At 40.6% G+C, this 14397-nt stretch overlaps 1 protein-coding gene across 1 annotated transcript in view; it reads left to right on the forward strand.

Moving 5' to 3' along the window:
* Positions 1–14397, forward strand: part of CAGE1 (cancer antigen 1) — a 38425-nt gene that overhangs the window by 1092 nt on the left and 22936 nt on the right. Inside the window, exon 2 of the mRNA XM_043906963.1 lies at positions 3829–4331. Coding sequence (XP_043762898.1) covers positions 3829–4331 — 503 coding nt within the window. The remainder of the gene's footprint in view (positions 1–3828; positions 4332–14397) is intronic.

Below are 14397 nucleotides of genomic sequence, written 5' to 3' on the forward strand. Positions count from 1 at the left end.
CAGTTGCTGCTGCTGTTGCAGCGGCGCTTCAGTCGTGTCTGACTCTGCGACCCCATAGACAGCAGCCCACCAGGCTCCCCTGTCCCTGGAATTCTCCTGGCAAGAACACTGGAGTAGGTGTTCAGTTGCTAAGTCATGTGTTTGCAACCCCATGGACTGTAGCCCACCAGGCTGCTCTGTTCCTGGGATTCTCCAGGCAAGAATACTGGAGTGGGTTGCCATTTCCTTCTCCAGGACTCCTCTTGAGGTCTATATAATATGTGAGTTCCCACACTAACACCCTTGAAACAATGGTGAAGACTAAAATAGCATACAAATAATGTGCTGAATTTTGAGATAGACATTTAGACATTGCAGGAATTTTAAAACTAGATGAATGGTAAATAGGAAAGTTTTAGGAAGAGAAGCACCTGCCAGAGCAGACTATTGAAGTCATAAGGCTCATGATCTGTTTGCAGGAAAGTAAGCCTGATCTGACTCGAGCAGAGGACTGGGTGGGTAATGTGGGTCCAGGCTGCGTAAGGGCTGAAAGTCAAACAGAAGAATTGGATTCAGTGTAATGTGATTGGACAAGTTTTCACTCCCATCCTCTGACAGACCTGAGGAGGTCATGAGAATGTGGATCAGGATGATGCCACAGTGAGGGAAACAAAGCACGGGTTATGAAAAACATTTTTAAAGTAGAAAAGGACAGGACCTGGAAATTGAGTAGTCCATGGGTGATTAGGTAGAAGGATGCCAAAGACATCTGGTTTTCAAGCCCAAGTGCCTTAGAGGATAAGTGTGGCGCAGGGAAGGGAGGGAAAACTGATGTGTAGTGTTGGATTTCACTTGGTAATGAGGTGAAAGAAATATCAAGTACATGGAAACAGTGTTTTACAGATGCTAACAGTGCTCTGATAATAGTAAGTATCTTTTGATTAAGTGAGAGATCCTTTCACCTTCTGGGTCCTAACACTTCTTTTTGTGCAAATCAGTATTTACTTCCATACAAAGGTAGTAAAGGCAAAGGAGAAATGGAAAGATATACCCATCTGAATGCCGAGTTCCAAAGAAGAGCAAGGAGAGAGAAGAAAGACTTCTTAAGTGATCAATGCAAAGAAATAAAGGAAGACAATAGAATGGGAAAGACTAGAGATCTCTTCAAGAAAATTAGGGATACCAAGGGAACATTTCATGCAAAGATGGACACAAAGGACAGAAACAGTATGAACCTAACAGAAGCAGAAAATAGAAGAGGTGGCAAGAATACACAGAAGAAATATACCAAAAAGATCTTAAGGACCATGGTGTGACCACTCGCCTAGAGCCAGACATCCTGGAATGTGAAGTCAAGTGGGCTTTGGGAAGCATCACTACAAACAAAGCTACTGGAGGTGATGGAATTCCAGCTGAGCTATCTAAAATCATAAAAGATGACACTGTGAAAGTGCTACAGTGAATATGCCAGCAAATTTGGAAAACTCAGTAGTGGCCACAGGACTGGAAAAGGTCAGTTTTCATTCCAGTCCCAAAGAAAGGCAGTGCCAAAGAATGTGAAAACTACTGCACAGTCGTACTCATCTCACATGCTAGCAAAGTAATGCTCATAATTTTCCAAGCTAGGTTCCAGTAAACTGAGAACGTTCAGATGTTCAAGCTGGATTTAGAAAAGGTAGAGAAACCAAAGATCAAATTGCCAACATTAGTTGGGTCATAGAAAAAGCAAGAGAATTCCAAAAAAAATCTGCTTCATTGACTATGCTAAAACCTTTAACTGTGTGGATCACAACAAGCTGTGGAAAATTCTTAAAGAAATGGGAATACCAGACCCCCTGACCTGCCTCCTGAGAAACCTGTGTGCAGGTCGAAAAGCAACAGTCAGAACCGGACATGGATCAATGGACTGATTCCAAACTAGGAAAGGAGTACGTCAAGGCTGTATATTGTCACCCTGCTTATTTAACTTATATGCAGAGTACATCATGCAAAATGCCAGGATGGATAAAGCACAAGCTGGAGTCAAGATTGCCGAGAGAAGTATCAATAACCTCAAATACACAGATGACACCACCCTTATGGCAGAAAATGAAGCAGAACTAGAGTCTCTTGATGAAAGAGAAGAGTGAAAAAGTTGGCTTAAAACTCAACATTCAGAAAACTAAGATCATGGCATCTGGTCCCATCACTTCATGACAAATAGATGGGGAAACAATAGTGATAGACTTAATTTTCTTGGACTCCAAAATCACTGCAGATGGTGACTGCCAGCCATGATATCGAAAGATGCTTGCTTCTTGGAAGAAAAGCTATGACAAATCTAGACGGCATATTAAAAAGTGGAGATATTACTTTGCTGACAAAGGTCCATCTAGCCAAAGCTATAGTATTTCCAGTAATCATGCATGGGTTTGAGACTTGGACCATAAAGACGGCTGAGCATTGAAGAATTGATGCTTTTGAATTGTGGTGTTGGAGAAAACTCTTGAGAGTCCGTTGGACTGCAAGGATATCAAATCAGTCAACCCTAAAGGAAATCAGTCTTGAGTATTCATTGGAAGGACTGTTGCTGAAGCCAAAGCTCCAATACTCTGGCCACCTGATGCGAAGAGCTGACTCACTGGAAAGGACCCTGTTGCTGGGCAAGATTGAAGGTGGGAGGAGAAGGGGATGACAGAGGGTGAGATTTTTGGATGGCATCAGTGACTTGATAGACACGAGTTTGAGCAGGCTTTGGGAGATGGTGAACGACAGAGACGCCTAGAGTGCTGCAGGCCATGGGGTCGCAAAGAGTTGGACACAGCTGAGTGACTAAACAACAACCATACAAAGTTACTGTGACTTTATACCATACTCAGACTAGTTTTTTATGTTTCCAATAACTTTCATGAATGACATTTTAGATATTCCCCCCTCACACCAAAAAAAAAAAAAAAAAAACAACAACAACAACCCAAACACAGGGCCACCAACTTCAGTATGGGTCTTCCCTGATAGCTCAGTGGTAAAGAATCTGCCTGCAGTGCAGGAGACACAGGAGATGTGGGTTCGATCCCTGGGTTGGGAAGATCCCCTGGAGTAGGGCATAGCAACGCAGTCCAGTATTCTTGCCAGGAAAATCCCATGGACAGAGGAGCCTGGTGGGCTACAGTCCATGGGGTCACAAAGAGTTGGACACGACTGACAGACCAAGGAGCACCAGCAGCAGCTTCAGTCTAGTAGTTCTCTCTGGGTGGGGAAGAGGAAGGAATTTAGATGGAAAGGAAGGGTTATTTATTTGAAATACTTTTTTGCATGTTGTCTTTACTTCTAATTTTTTAAAATATTAAACCTAAATAACTTGTCATATTCAGAATCATAAATAGTATTCTAGAATCCCAGCTGCACTGCTTGCCAGCTGTGTTGCGGCAAGTGACTTAACATCTCTTATGTTTCAGTTTCCTTATCTGTAAAAACGGGTAATAACAGTACCTAGCTCATTAGATTGTTGTGAGCTTAAATGTATTTATGTGTGTTCGCTATTATACTATACACTGTGTTTTTATTCTTTTGAAGCATTTTAAAATTAGAGTACCACAAGAGAATTTTGAAGATGTCTTAGAATTTGTTGCAATGGTATTTGACAAGAATGAACTGTAAGAAGCTTTTTTGTGGTAGTCACTTGATGACTTTTTCCTCCATGTAAAAAAGTTTTGTTGCAGCTGCTAGCACAAATAAACTTAATGAAAAAGGTTGAACTTATAATTCTTAAAAGACTCCAACAATTTATTTCGTAAATGTGAATATAACTGTTAACACATAAATTTAAGGTCAGCTAATTCTTATTTCCATCTTTCTTTTTCTAATGAGATGTCAACATTGGAAATTACTCACAGAATGTATTCACTCAGCCAATTGACACCAGCATTTCTTCCTTGAGAAAATTTGAACCCCTTTGCCAATTTCATCAGACAGAATCATTTAATAATGAAATAGCAGTTCAAGATCTGACGGAAAGCTTATCTTATACAGAGGAGCCAGAATTGCAACATTATGTATGTGATTATGCAGAAGACACCAATATACAGGAAGACTCATTTAAGGAAGAAAACCCGATGGGAACTAGCACTTTCACACATACAGATCAGTTTGCTCTTGAGTGTGTCAGACAGCCTTCTAGAAGCCCACCTCTAATCCACTGCAGTGAAGAGACACTGAAATTCATGGAAATGCCACTGGCTAATAGTACTGCCACGGAATCTGCCCTCAATCCTAGTCAGTCTCAAGACTTCTTGTGTGAGGAAGAAGTACATAGTGATGTTGAACAACCATTTTATAAAGAAAATCTGAGAGCTAATTATGAAGCAGAGGAGGTAAGACTTTTAATGATTAGTACAGTCCATAGAATATTAAAGGATGTGTTTTTAAAAAACAAAAAATTACTGCTTATAATCTGAGGCTTTTGGAAGTAGTCCTAAATCATCAGCGTAAGGGACATTGCTTCTCTGGGGAAACTGCCTTCTGAGATCTTCCTCAATTTAGAAACAGTCCTTTCTAATGAAATCAGATCCATACTTGGAGATTAGCTCTACCACATGATAATTTCTTTGAGGGTCAGGATGCTATCTTACTCATCCCTTTATGCACCCCAACATCTACATGATGCCTTGAGTATAGCAATACTGAGCTTTTATGGCCTTCCCTGGTGGCTCAGACAGTAAAGAATCTGCCTGCAATGCAGGAGACCCAGATTCGATCCCTAGGTTGGGAAGATTCCCTGGAACAGGGAATGGCTACCAACTCCAGTATTCTTGTCTGGAGAATCCCATGAACAGAGGAGCCTGGTGGGCTACAGTCTGTGAGGTAGCAAAGAGCTGGACACAACTGAGGGACTAACATATTCCTTTTCAAGTTTTTATACTTAGTGAATCATATTGATTAGAACTCAGAAGTTTACAGTAAGGAAAAGATTGAGAAGAGGAAGAAATGCAGAGGTATTAATTAAAGTATTTGACAAGAAAAGCTCATGATTTTGCTATTATGTGGAATTTCTACTGATCAGAAAAAAAAAAAAACATTTTCTACCAAAGTGAAAACATGAATTTGTCTTTGAATTGTTAATTCTGGGTATGTAGTGTCATAAGAGCACTGAAGATGCCAACAGTATAAAGTCTATATAGTCTGTCAATTTAAAAAATAAATAATAAGAATAGGTGTGGGCAAATAGATAACAATCCCAAAGATAGCATAAATAATACCTTTTCATTGTGAGTTTGGTGAGAAAAGCTATGGCTGTTATATTTCACTTACAAGTAAAATCAGGATTTTTTGTTCATTTTATTTGGAAGCAACATTTAAAAGATGAGTCTATTTACCTGTCTTGAGTTCTGGAAAATAACATTTTAAAAAGCTGCTGAATTAGGATCTCTCAAGATTGTAACTATATCCATTGCATCTAGCCCTTCAGTCAGTCAGTAAATACTTTGAGGCATCTATTATGTCTGAGGCCTTGTGCTATGTGTTGGTTATAGAATGGTTGACAAAACCAGAAACAAAAAGATGTGGGCACTGTCCTCATGACAAGAACACTCTCATAGAGGAGACAGACATTAATCAAATAATCACACAAGTAAATATGAATTTTCGACTATGAAAAGTGCTGCAAATAAAAGTTAAATATAAAGTGTATATGTTATAAAATTACATATAAACTGGCAGCTTTGGTAAATGCTATAAATAAAGATGGGGGTCTTCCTGTCCCTGGTCAGGGAATTTGGGTAAGACTTCCCTGAAGTGTAGTGGTGACTGAGCTCATTGCCACAGGATGAGTGGGGGTAGTTAGGTGGGGGGCATGGGAGAGCATTCCACACAGAAGTATTGAGAGCAACTAGCGTGAAAACCTTGTGGCTTCAGGGAGCATGGTCCCTTCCTTTGTGGATCTGAAGGCAGCTTAGTGTTGCTGGGTTGGAGGGATGTTGTAGAGGATGGGGAGGTAGCATGGGTTAGATATCAAGATCAATATCAGGACCTTACAGGCCTCAGTAAGGATAGTTGTCTTTATCCCAGTATGATGAAAAAGCCCTATAATATAAGGGTCCAATATCCCTAAATTCTATCAGTCCATCCCTTTAGAGATCTTTTACTAGCTTATTCTGTCATGTTTATTTTAGTGTTTACTACAACTTCCCAGGGCTTCCCAGGTGGCTCAGATGGTAAAGTCTCTGCCTGCCATGCAGGAGACCCAGGTTCGATGCCTGGGTCGGGAAGAACCCCTGGAGAAGGAAATGGCAACCCACTCCATTATACTTGCCTGGAAAATTCCAAGGACAGAGGAGCCTGGTAGGCTACAGTCCATAGAGTCTCAAAGAGTTGGACACGATTGAGTGACTTTACCTTCACTTTCCTACAACTTACTGTTGGTTTTTTTAACTCCCCCTTCTCCCAAATCTGTATTGTGAGCAGAAAGTCATTCACGAGATATGTTCATCTGACTTGCTGATGTTCCCATTAGAAGTCATAGCATTGTGAGGTAATGGTTTGATGAGGAATCAAAAGGTCATTATTCAAAAGAGGGCTCACCATATATGATAAACCCATAGCAAACATTATCCTCAGTGGTGAAAAATTGAAAGCATTTCCCCTAAAGTCAGGAACATGACAAAGGTGCCCACTCTTACCACTACTATTCAGCATAGTTTTGGAAGTTTTAGCCACAGCAATCAGAGAAGAGAAAGAAATAAAAGGAATCCAGAATGGAAAAGAAGAAGTAAAACTCTCACTGCTTGCAGATAACATGATCCTCTACATAGAAAACCCTAAAGACTGCACCAGAAAATTACTAGAGCTAATCAATGAATATAGTAAAGTTGCAGGATATAAAATTAACACACAAATCCCTTGTATTCCTATACACTAACAATGATAAAACAGAAATTAAGGAAACAATTCCATTCACCTTTGCAACGAAAAGAATAAAATACTTAGGAATAAATCTACCTAAAGAAACAAAAGACCTATATATAGAAAACTGTAAAACACTGATGAAAGAAATCAAAGATGACACAAATAGATGGAGAAATATACCATGTCATGGATCTGAAGAATCAATATAATAAAAATGAGTATACTACCCAAAGCAATCTATAGATTCAACATAATCCCTATCAAGCTACGAATGGGATTTTTCAGAGAACTAGAACAAATAATTTCACAATTTATATGGAAATACAAAAAACCTTGAATAGCCAAAGCAATCTTGAGAAAGAAGATTGGAACTGGAGGAATCAACCTTCTTGAATTTATACTATACTACAAAGTTACAGACATCAAGACAGTATCGTACTGGCACAAAGACAGAAATATGGATCAATGGAACAAAATAGAAAGCCCAGAGATAAATCCACGCACCTATGGGCACCTTTCAAATTTGGAAAACTCAGCAGTGGCCACAGGACCAGAAAAGTTCAGTTTCATTCCAATCCCTAAGAAAGGCAATCCCAAAGAATGTTCAAACTACCATACGATTGCACTCATCTCACACGCTAGTAAAGTAATGCTCAAAATTCTCCAAGCCAGTCTTCAGCAGTATGTGAACTGTGAACTTCCAGATGTTCAAGCTGGTTTTAGAAAAGGCAGAGGAACCAGAGATCAAATTGCCAACATCCACTGGATCATCAAAAAAGCAGAGCATTCCAGAAAAACATCTTTTTCTGCTTTATTGACTATGCCAAAGCCTTCAACTGTGTGGATCACAATAAACTGTGGAAAATTCTGAAAGAGATGGGAATACCAGACCACCTGACCTGCCTCTTGAGAAACCTGTATGCAGGTCAGGAAGCAACAGTTAGAACTGGACATGGAACAACAGACTTGTTCCAAATAGGAAAAGGAGTACGTCAAGGCTGTATATTGTCACCCTGCTTATTTAACTTTATTCAGAGTACATCATGAGAAATGCTGGGCTGGAAGAAGCACAAGCTGGAATCAAGATTGCCAGGAGAAATATCAGTAACCTCAGATATGCAGATGACACCACCCTTATGGCAGAAAGTGAAGAGGAACTAAAAAGCCTCTTGATGAAAGTGAAAGAGGAGAGTGAAAAAGTTGACTTGAAGCTTAACATTCAGAAAACTAAGATTATGGCATCTGGTCCCATCACTTCATGGGAAATAGATGGGGAGACAGTGGAAACAGTGTCAGACTTTAATTTTGGGGGCTCCAAAATCACCGCAGATGGTGATTACAGCCATGAAATTAAAAGACGCTTACTCCTTGGAAGGAAAGTTATGACCAACCTAGATAGCATATTAAAAAGCAGAGACATTCCTTTGCCAACAAAGGTCCAGCTGGTCAAGGCTATGGTTTTTCCAGTGGTCATGTATGGATGTGAGAGTTGGACTGTGAAGAAAGCTGAGCGCCGAAAAATTGATGCTTTTGAACTATGGTGTTGGAGAAGACTCTTGAGAGTCCCTTGGACTGCAAGGAGATCCAGCCATGAAATTAAAAGACGCTTACTCCTTGGAAGGAAAGTTATGACCAACCTAGATAGCATATTAAAAAGCAGAGACATTCCTTTGCCAACAAAGGTCCAGCTGGTCAAGGCTATGGTTTTTCCAGTGGTCATGTATGGATGTGAGAGTTGGACTGTGAAGAAAGCTGAGCGCCGAAAAATTGATGCTTTTGAACTATGGTGTTGGAGAAGACTCTTGAGAGTCCCTTGGACTGCAAGGAGATCCAACCAGTCCATCCTAAAGGAGATCAGTCCTGGGTGTTCATTGGAAGGACTGATGCTGAAGCTGAAACTCCAGTACTTTGGCCACCTCATGTGACGAGTTGACTCATTGGAGAAGACCCTGATGCTGGGAGGGATTGGGGGCAGGAGGAGAAGGGGACGACAGAGGATGAGATGGTTGGATGTCCATCACCGACTTGATGGACATGGGTTTGAGTAAACTCCGGGAGTTGGTGATGGACAGGGAGGCCTGGCGTGCTGTGATTCATGGGGTCGCAAAGAGTCGGACACGACTGAGTGACTGAACTGAACTGAACTGATGGGCACCTTATCTTTGATGAAGGAAGCAAGAATATACAATGGAGAAATGACAATCTCTTTAACAAGTGCTGGGAAAACTGGTCAACCACTTGTAAAAGAATGAAACTAGAACACTTTCTAACATCATACACAAAAAATAAATTCAAAATGGATTAAAGATCTAAACATAAGACCAGAAACTATAAAATTCCTAGAGGAAAATATAGGCAAAACACTCTGACATAAATCACAGCAGGATCTGCTATGACCCATCTCCCAGAGTAATGGAAATAAAAGCAAAAATAAATGGGGCCTAATTAAACTTTAAAGCTTTTGCACAGCGAAGGAAACTATAAGCAAGGTGAAACAACAGCCTTCAGAATGGGAAAAAATAATAACAATGAAGCAACTAACATAATTAATCTCAAAAATATATAAGCAGTTCCTGCAGCTCAATTCTGGAAAAATAAATGACCCAATCGAAAAATGGGCCAAAGAACTAAACAGACATTTCTCCAAAGAAGACATACAGATGGCTAACAAATACATGAAAAGATGCTCAACATCACTCATTATCAGAGAAATGCAAATCAAAACCACAATGAGGTACCATCTCACGCCAGTCAGAATGACTGCTACCAAAAAGTCTACAAACAATAAATGCTGGAGAGGGTGTGAAGAAAAAGGAACCCTCTTACACTGTTGGTGGCAATGCAAACTAGTACAGCCACTATGGAGAACAGTGTGGAGATTCCTTAAAAAACTGGAAATAGAACTGCCATATGACCCAGCAGTCCCACTGCTGGGCATACACACTGAGGAAACCAGAGTTGAAAGAGACACATGTACCCCAATGTTTATCGCAGCACTGTTTACAATAACGGGGACATGGAAGCAACCTAGATGTCTGTTGGCAGACGAATGGATAAGAAAGGTGTGGTACATATACACAATGGAATATTACTCAGCTATTAAAAAGAATGCATTTGAATCAATTCTAATAAGGTGGATAAAACTGGAGCCTATTATACAGAGTGAAGTAAGTCAGAAAGAAAAACACCAATACAGTATATTAACGCATATATATGGAATTTAGAAAGATGGTAATAATGACCCTATATGTGAGACAGCAAAAGAGACACAGATGTAAAGAACATTCTTTTGGACTCTGTGGGAGAAGGCAAGGGTGGGATGATTTGAGAGGGTAGTGTTAAAACGTGTATATTATATGTGAAGCAGATCGCTGGTCCAGGTTCAATGCATGAGACAGGGTGCTCAGGCCTGGTGCGCTGAGATGACTCTGGGGGGTGGGATGGGGAGGGAGGTGGGAGGGGGATTCTGGATGGGGAACACATGTGCACCCATGGTTGATTCATGTCGATGTTTGGCAAAAACCACTACAATATTGTAAAGTAATTAGCCTCCAATTAAAACAAATTTTTTTAAAAAATAAAGGCTTTAGAGAGGGAAAAAAAAGAGGGCTCACAAGAGAGGGTCGTCAGCATCATGGTACATTGAGATACTCTCTCGGTCTCTGGTTTTCAATCTACAATTAGTATAACATCCACAGCTCAACAGATGTGGCTCTCCCCAACACACCAGGATGCTGGAGAATTCCACACATCCATACATCTAAAGAAAGATGGACTGGAGCACACAGAGGAGACTGCACTGGGAGACTGTGGAGGTTTGCCTGCGATCCTGGTCCCCCTGGGGTGGCAGCTGAGCCCACAGCCTCAAAGAACCCAGCAGCAGGAGGAGAGGTGGCACCCACGACCTTCTGGCCACTAGCCAACCGTGGGTGACCAGCAGCAGTAGAAGTGGGGCCTGCGACCATCGCTCCAGCTGCAGAGGCACCCATAACTCCCCCCATCAATGCAGCCCACAGTGGCTGCACCCAGGAATCTGATGACACCCCACTCCTCCCAGCTCTCCCCCTCCCTGCATGCAGTGGAACCTGTGACTCAGGAGATTTTGGACCGGGTCGAAGTGCCCCAGAGCCCCAGGCAGTGACATCAACAGCAGCAAGGCACAGCCACCCTAGAGGTACAGGCAGTGACACCAAGGGTGCCTGTCAGAGCCGGAGAGGGTGGGCAGTGCCAACTCCCAAAGGTAACCAGAGCTAGCGCAGGAAAGAGAGACCAAAGACTTAAGCTGTAGATGCCATCTCCTGGAAAACAAAAGAAAGGCCTCTAATTTCTAACCCATTGAGTTATTAGAACCAAGAAAAATTAAAACAAAGCATCTTCACCCAAAGAAGGAAGCTCTTTTGCTACTTCAGATGCAGTGTGCCGAGGAACAACTAAGGCACCGAGGGTGAGCCACAGTAACAATACCACAAAAAGAAAACGGCAGTTCTCCAGAAACTAGACTTAACCACCATGGAATACTGAGATCTAGCTGACAGTACATTCAAAATAGCCATCATAAAGAAATTCAAGGAGCTCTGAGAAAGCTCAGAAAGGCAATTCAATGAGCTAAGGAATCAAGTGTATTGACAGAAGGAACATTTTACCAAAATGTTGAAACTCCAAAAAAAGAACCAAACAAATTCTGGAGCTGAAGAACTCAACAAGATGAAGAAGGGATTAGAAAGCCTTGGAAACAGAGCAGACCATTTGGAAGAGAGGATTAACAAGCTTAGGGATAGAAATCGAATAGAAATGAAACAGGTAGAAGAGGAAAGAGAATCTTTAAAAGTGAGGAAATTCTGTGAGAGCTGCACAACTCTTTTAGGAAGGACAATGGTAGGGTAATGGGAAATCCCAGAGGGAGAGACAAGGAGAAGGGAGCAGAGAATTTACTTAAAGAAATAATAGCTGAGGGACTTCCCTGGTGGTCCAGTGGTTAAGATTTCACCCTTCCAGTGCAGGGGGCATGGGTTCGATCCCTGGGCAGGGTATTATGATCCCATATGTCACAAGGGATGGCCAAAAAATAAATATAAATAAGGATTACTAAAACCAAGAGCATATCAGGGATGTAAAAAGATTAAGGTGAAAAAAAAAAAAAGATTAAGGTGTTTTTTTTTTTTTAAATAGCTAACCTAAAAAAATAGCAAACCTGAGAAAAGAACTGTATGTACAAATCTATGAAGCTAAGAAATCATTGCTAGTAGATCTTCTCTAAAACATGTGGTATTAACACTGTCAAAAGTCAATGACAAAGAGGTGTTAAATACAATGTGATACTCTGGACTGGATATTGGAACAGAAAAAGGACCTTAATGTGAAAACTAGTAAAATCTGGAGTTTAGTTAATAGCAGTGCATTTGTATTGTTTTAACAAGTATGCCATGGTATACAAGACATTAACATTAAGGGACCCTGGGTGAGAGGTATAGAGACCTCTTTGTGCTTATAACTTTTTCGTAAATCTAAAATTATTCCAGAATAAAAATTTTATTAAAGATAAAAAAATTTAAAAAGGGAAAAAAGGATGGTTATCTATAAAGGAATCCCCATTAGGCTATCGGCAGATTTTTCAGCTGTAACTATAGGCCAGGAGGGAATGGAATAAAATTCTCAAAATAGTGAAAGATAAAAACTGTCAGTCAAAAATACTTTATCCAGAAAAGTTATCATTCATATATGAAGGAGAAATAAAGACTTTCTCAGACTGAAGAGACTTGCAGCAGCAGCAGCAGACAGACAAAAGCTGAAGGAGTTCATTACACTAGACCTTGCTTACAAGAGATGTTGAAATGAGCTCTTATACCCAAAATAAAAATGTAGAATACACAAAACTTTGAGTAAGGTGATAAATAGAGTCAGAAAATTACAACTTTATGTCAGAATAGATTATTTACACTGTATTATGCCATAGATGTCAAGGGAAAAAAGCAGAAAAAGTTACTATAAATACTTTAAATTGGTAATAAATTTACAACATTAAAAGGGATAATTTGAGAGCAAAAACAAAAGAGGAAGAGGAAAAGGACAGAACCTGTATAGGCATATGAAGATCAGATGCTGTCAGCAGAGAATAAGAACTTTTACCTATAAGATGTTTTAGACAAACTTCATGATAACCACAAAGTAAAGATCTAGAGCAAAGATGTGAAACATAAAAAAGAAAAACATCATAGAACACCACCAAACCAGAACAGCAGACAGAAACACAAGAAAAAGAAACAGTGGAGATACAGAGCAATCAGAAAATCAAAGATAAAACCAAGTTCTCATCTGTCAAGAATCATCCTAAATGTACATGGATTTAATTCATCAAAAGGCAGATTGGTTGGGGCTTCCCTGGTGGTGCACTGGTTGAAAATTCACCTGCCGATGCAGTGGACATGGGTTCAATCCCTGTTCCAGGAAGAACCCACATGCCTCAGAGCAGCTAAGCCCATGGACCACAGCTATGGAGCAGGTGCTCCAGAGCCCATGAACCTCAGAGAGAGAAGCCCCTGCAACGAGAAGCACACCTCAACAAAGAGTGGCCCCTGCTCTCCAAAACTAAAGAAAACTTGAGCAGCAAATAAGACTCAGCACAGTCAAAAGTAAATAAGTGTGAGTGAAAGTCGCTCAGTAGTGTCCAACTCTTTGTGACCCCATGGACTATACAGTCCATGGAAATCTCCAGGCCAGAATACAGGAGTGGGTAGCCTTTCCCTTCTCCAGGGGATCTTCCCAACCCAGGGATCTAACCCAGGTCTCCTGCATTGCAGGCGGATTCTTTACCAGCTGAGCCACCAGGGAAGCCCAAGAATACTGGAGTGGGTAGCCTCTCCCTTCTCCAGTGGATCTTCCCCACTGGAATCGACCAGGGTCTCCTGCATTGCAGGCAGGTTCTTTACTAACTGAGCTATGAGGGAAGCCCTTATACCTCATAACTCAACAAAGAGTAGCCCCTGCTCTCCAAAACTAGAGAACGCTTGCATGCAGCAAATAAGACTCAGCACACACACAAAAAAAGACTCAGCACAGTCAAAAATAAATAAATAAATCTTAAAAAAAAGAGAAAAGAGCAGTTGGATGGATTAAAAAGCAAGACCTCCCTGCACTCCAAAAGAGATATATTAAAAACAAGATCCAACTGTCTACTCCCTCCAGGAAACTCACTTCAGCTTTTAAAGATAAATGTAGGCTCAAAATGAAAGGATGGAAGATGATGCCCAAAGCAAATGGTAGCTAAGGGAAATTGAATGTAGCTAGATTCATAGCTGACAAAATAGACTCCAAACTCCAAACCAAAAAAGGTAATAAGAGACAAAGATGGCCATACAAAAATAATAAATTTAATTTACAACAAAGGAGCAAAGAACATACAGTAGAAAAACGGTAGTTTCTTCAATAAATGGTGATGGGAAGCTGGACAGCCACATGCAAAAAAAAAAAAACAACAAACAGGAAACTAGATCAGTATCTCACACCATACACAGAAGTTAATGCAAAATGGATTCAAGA

Source organism: Cervus elaphus, chromosome 7 (genome assembly GCF_910594005.1).
Source record: "Cervus elaphus chromosome 7, mCerEla1.1, whole genome shotgun sequence".
Taxonomy (NCBI): Eukaryota; Metazoa; Chordata; class Mammalia; order Artiodactyla; family Cervidae; genus Cervus; species Cervus elaphus.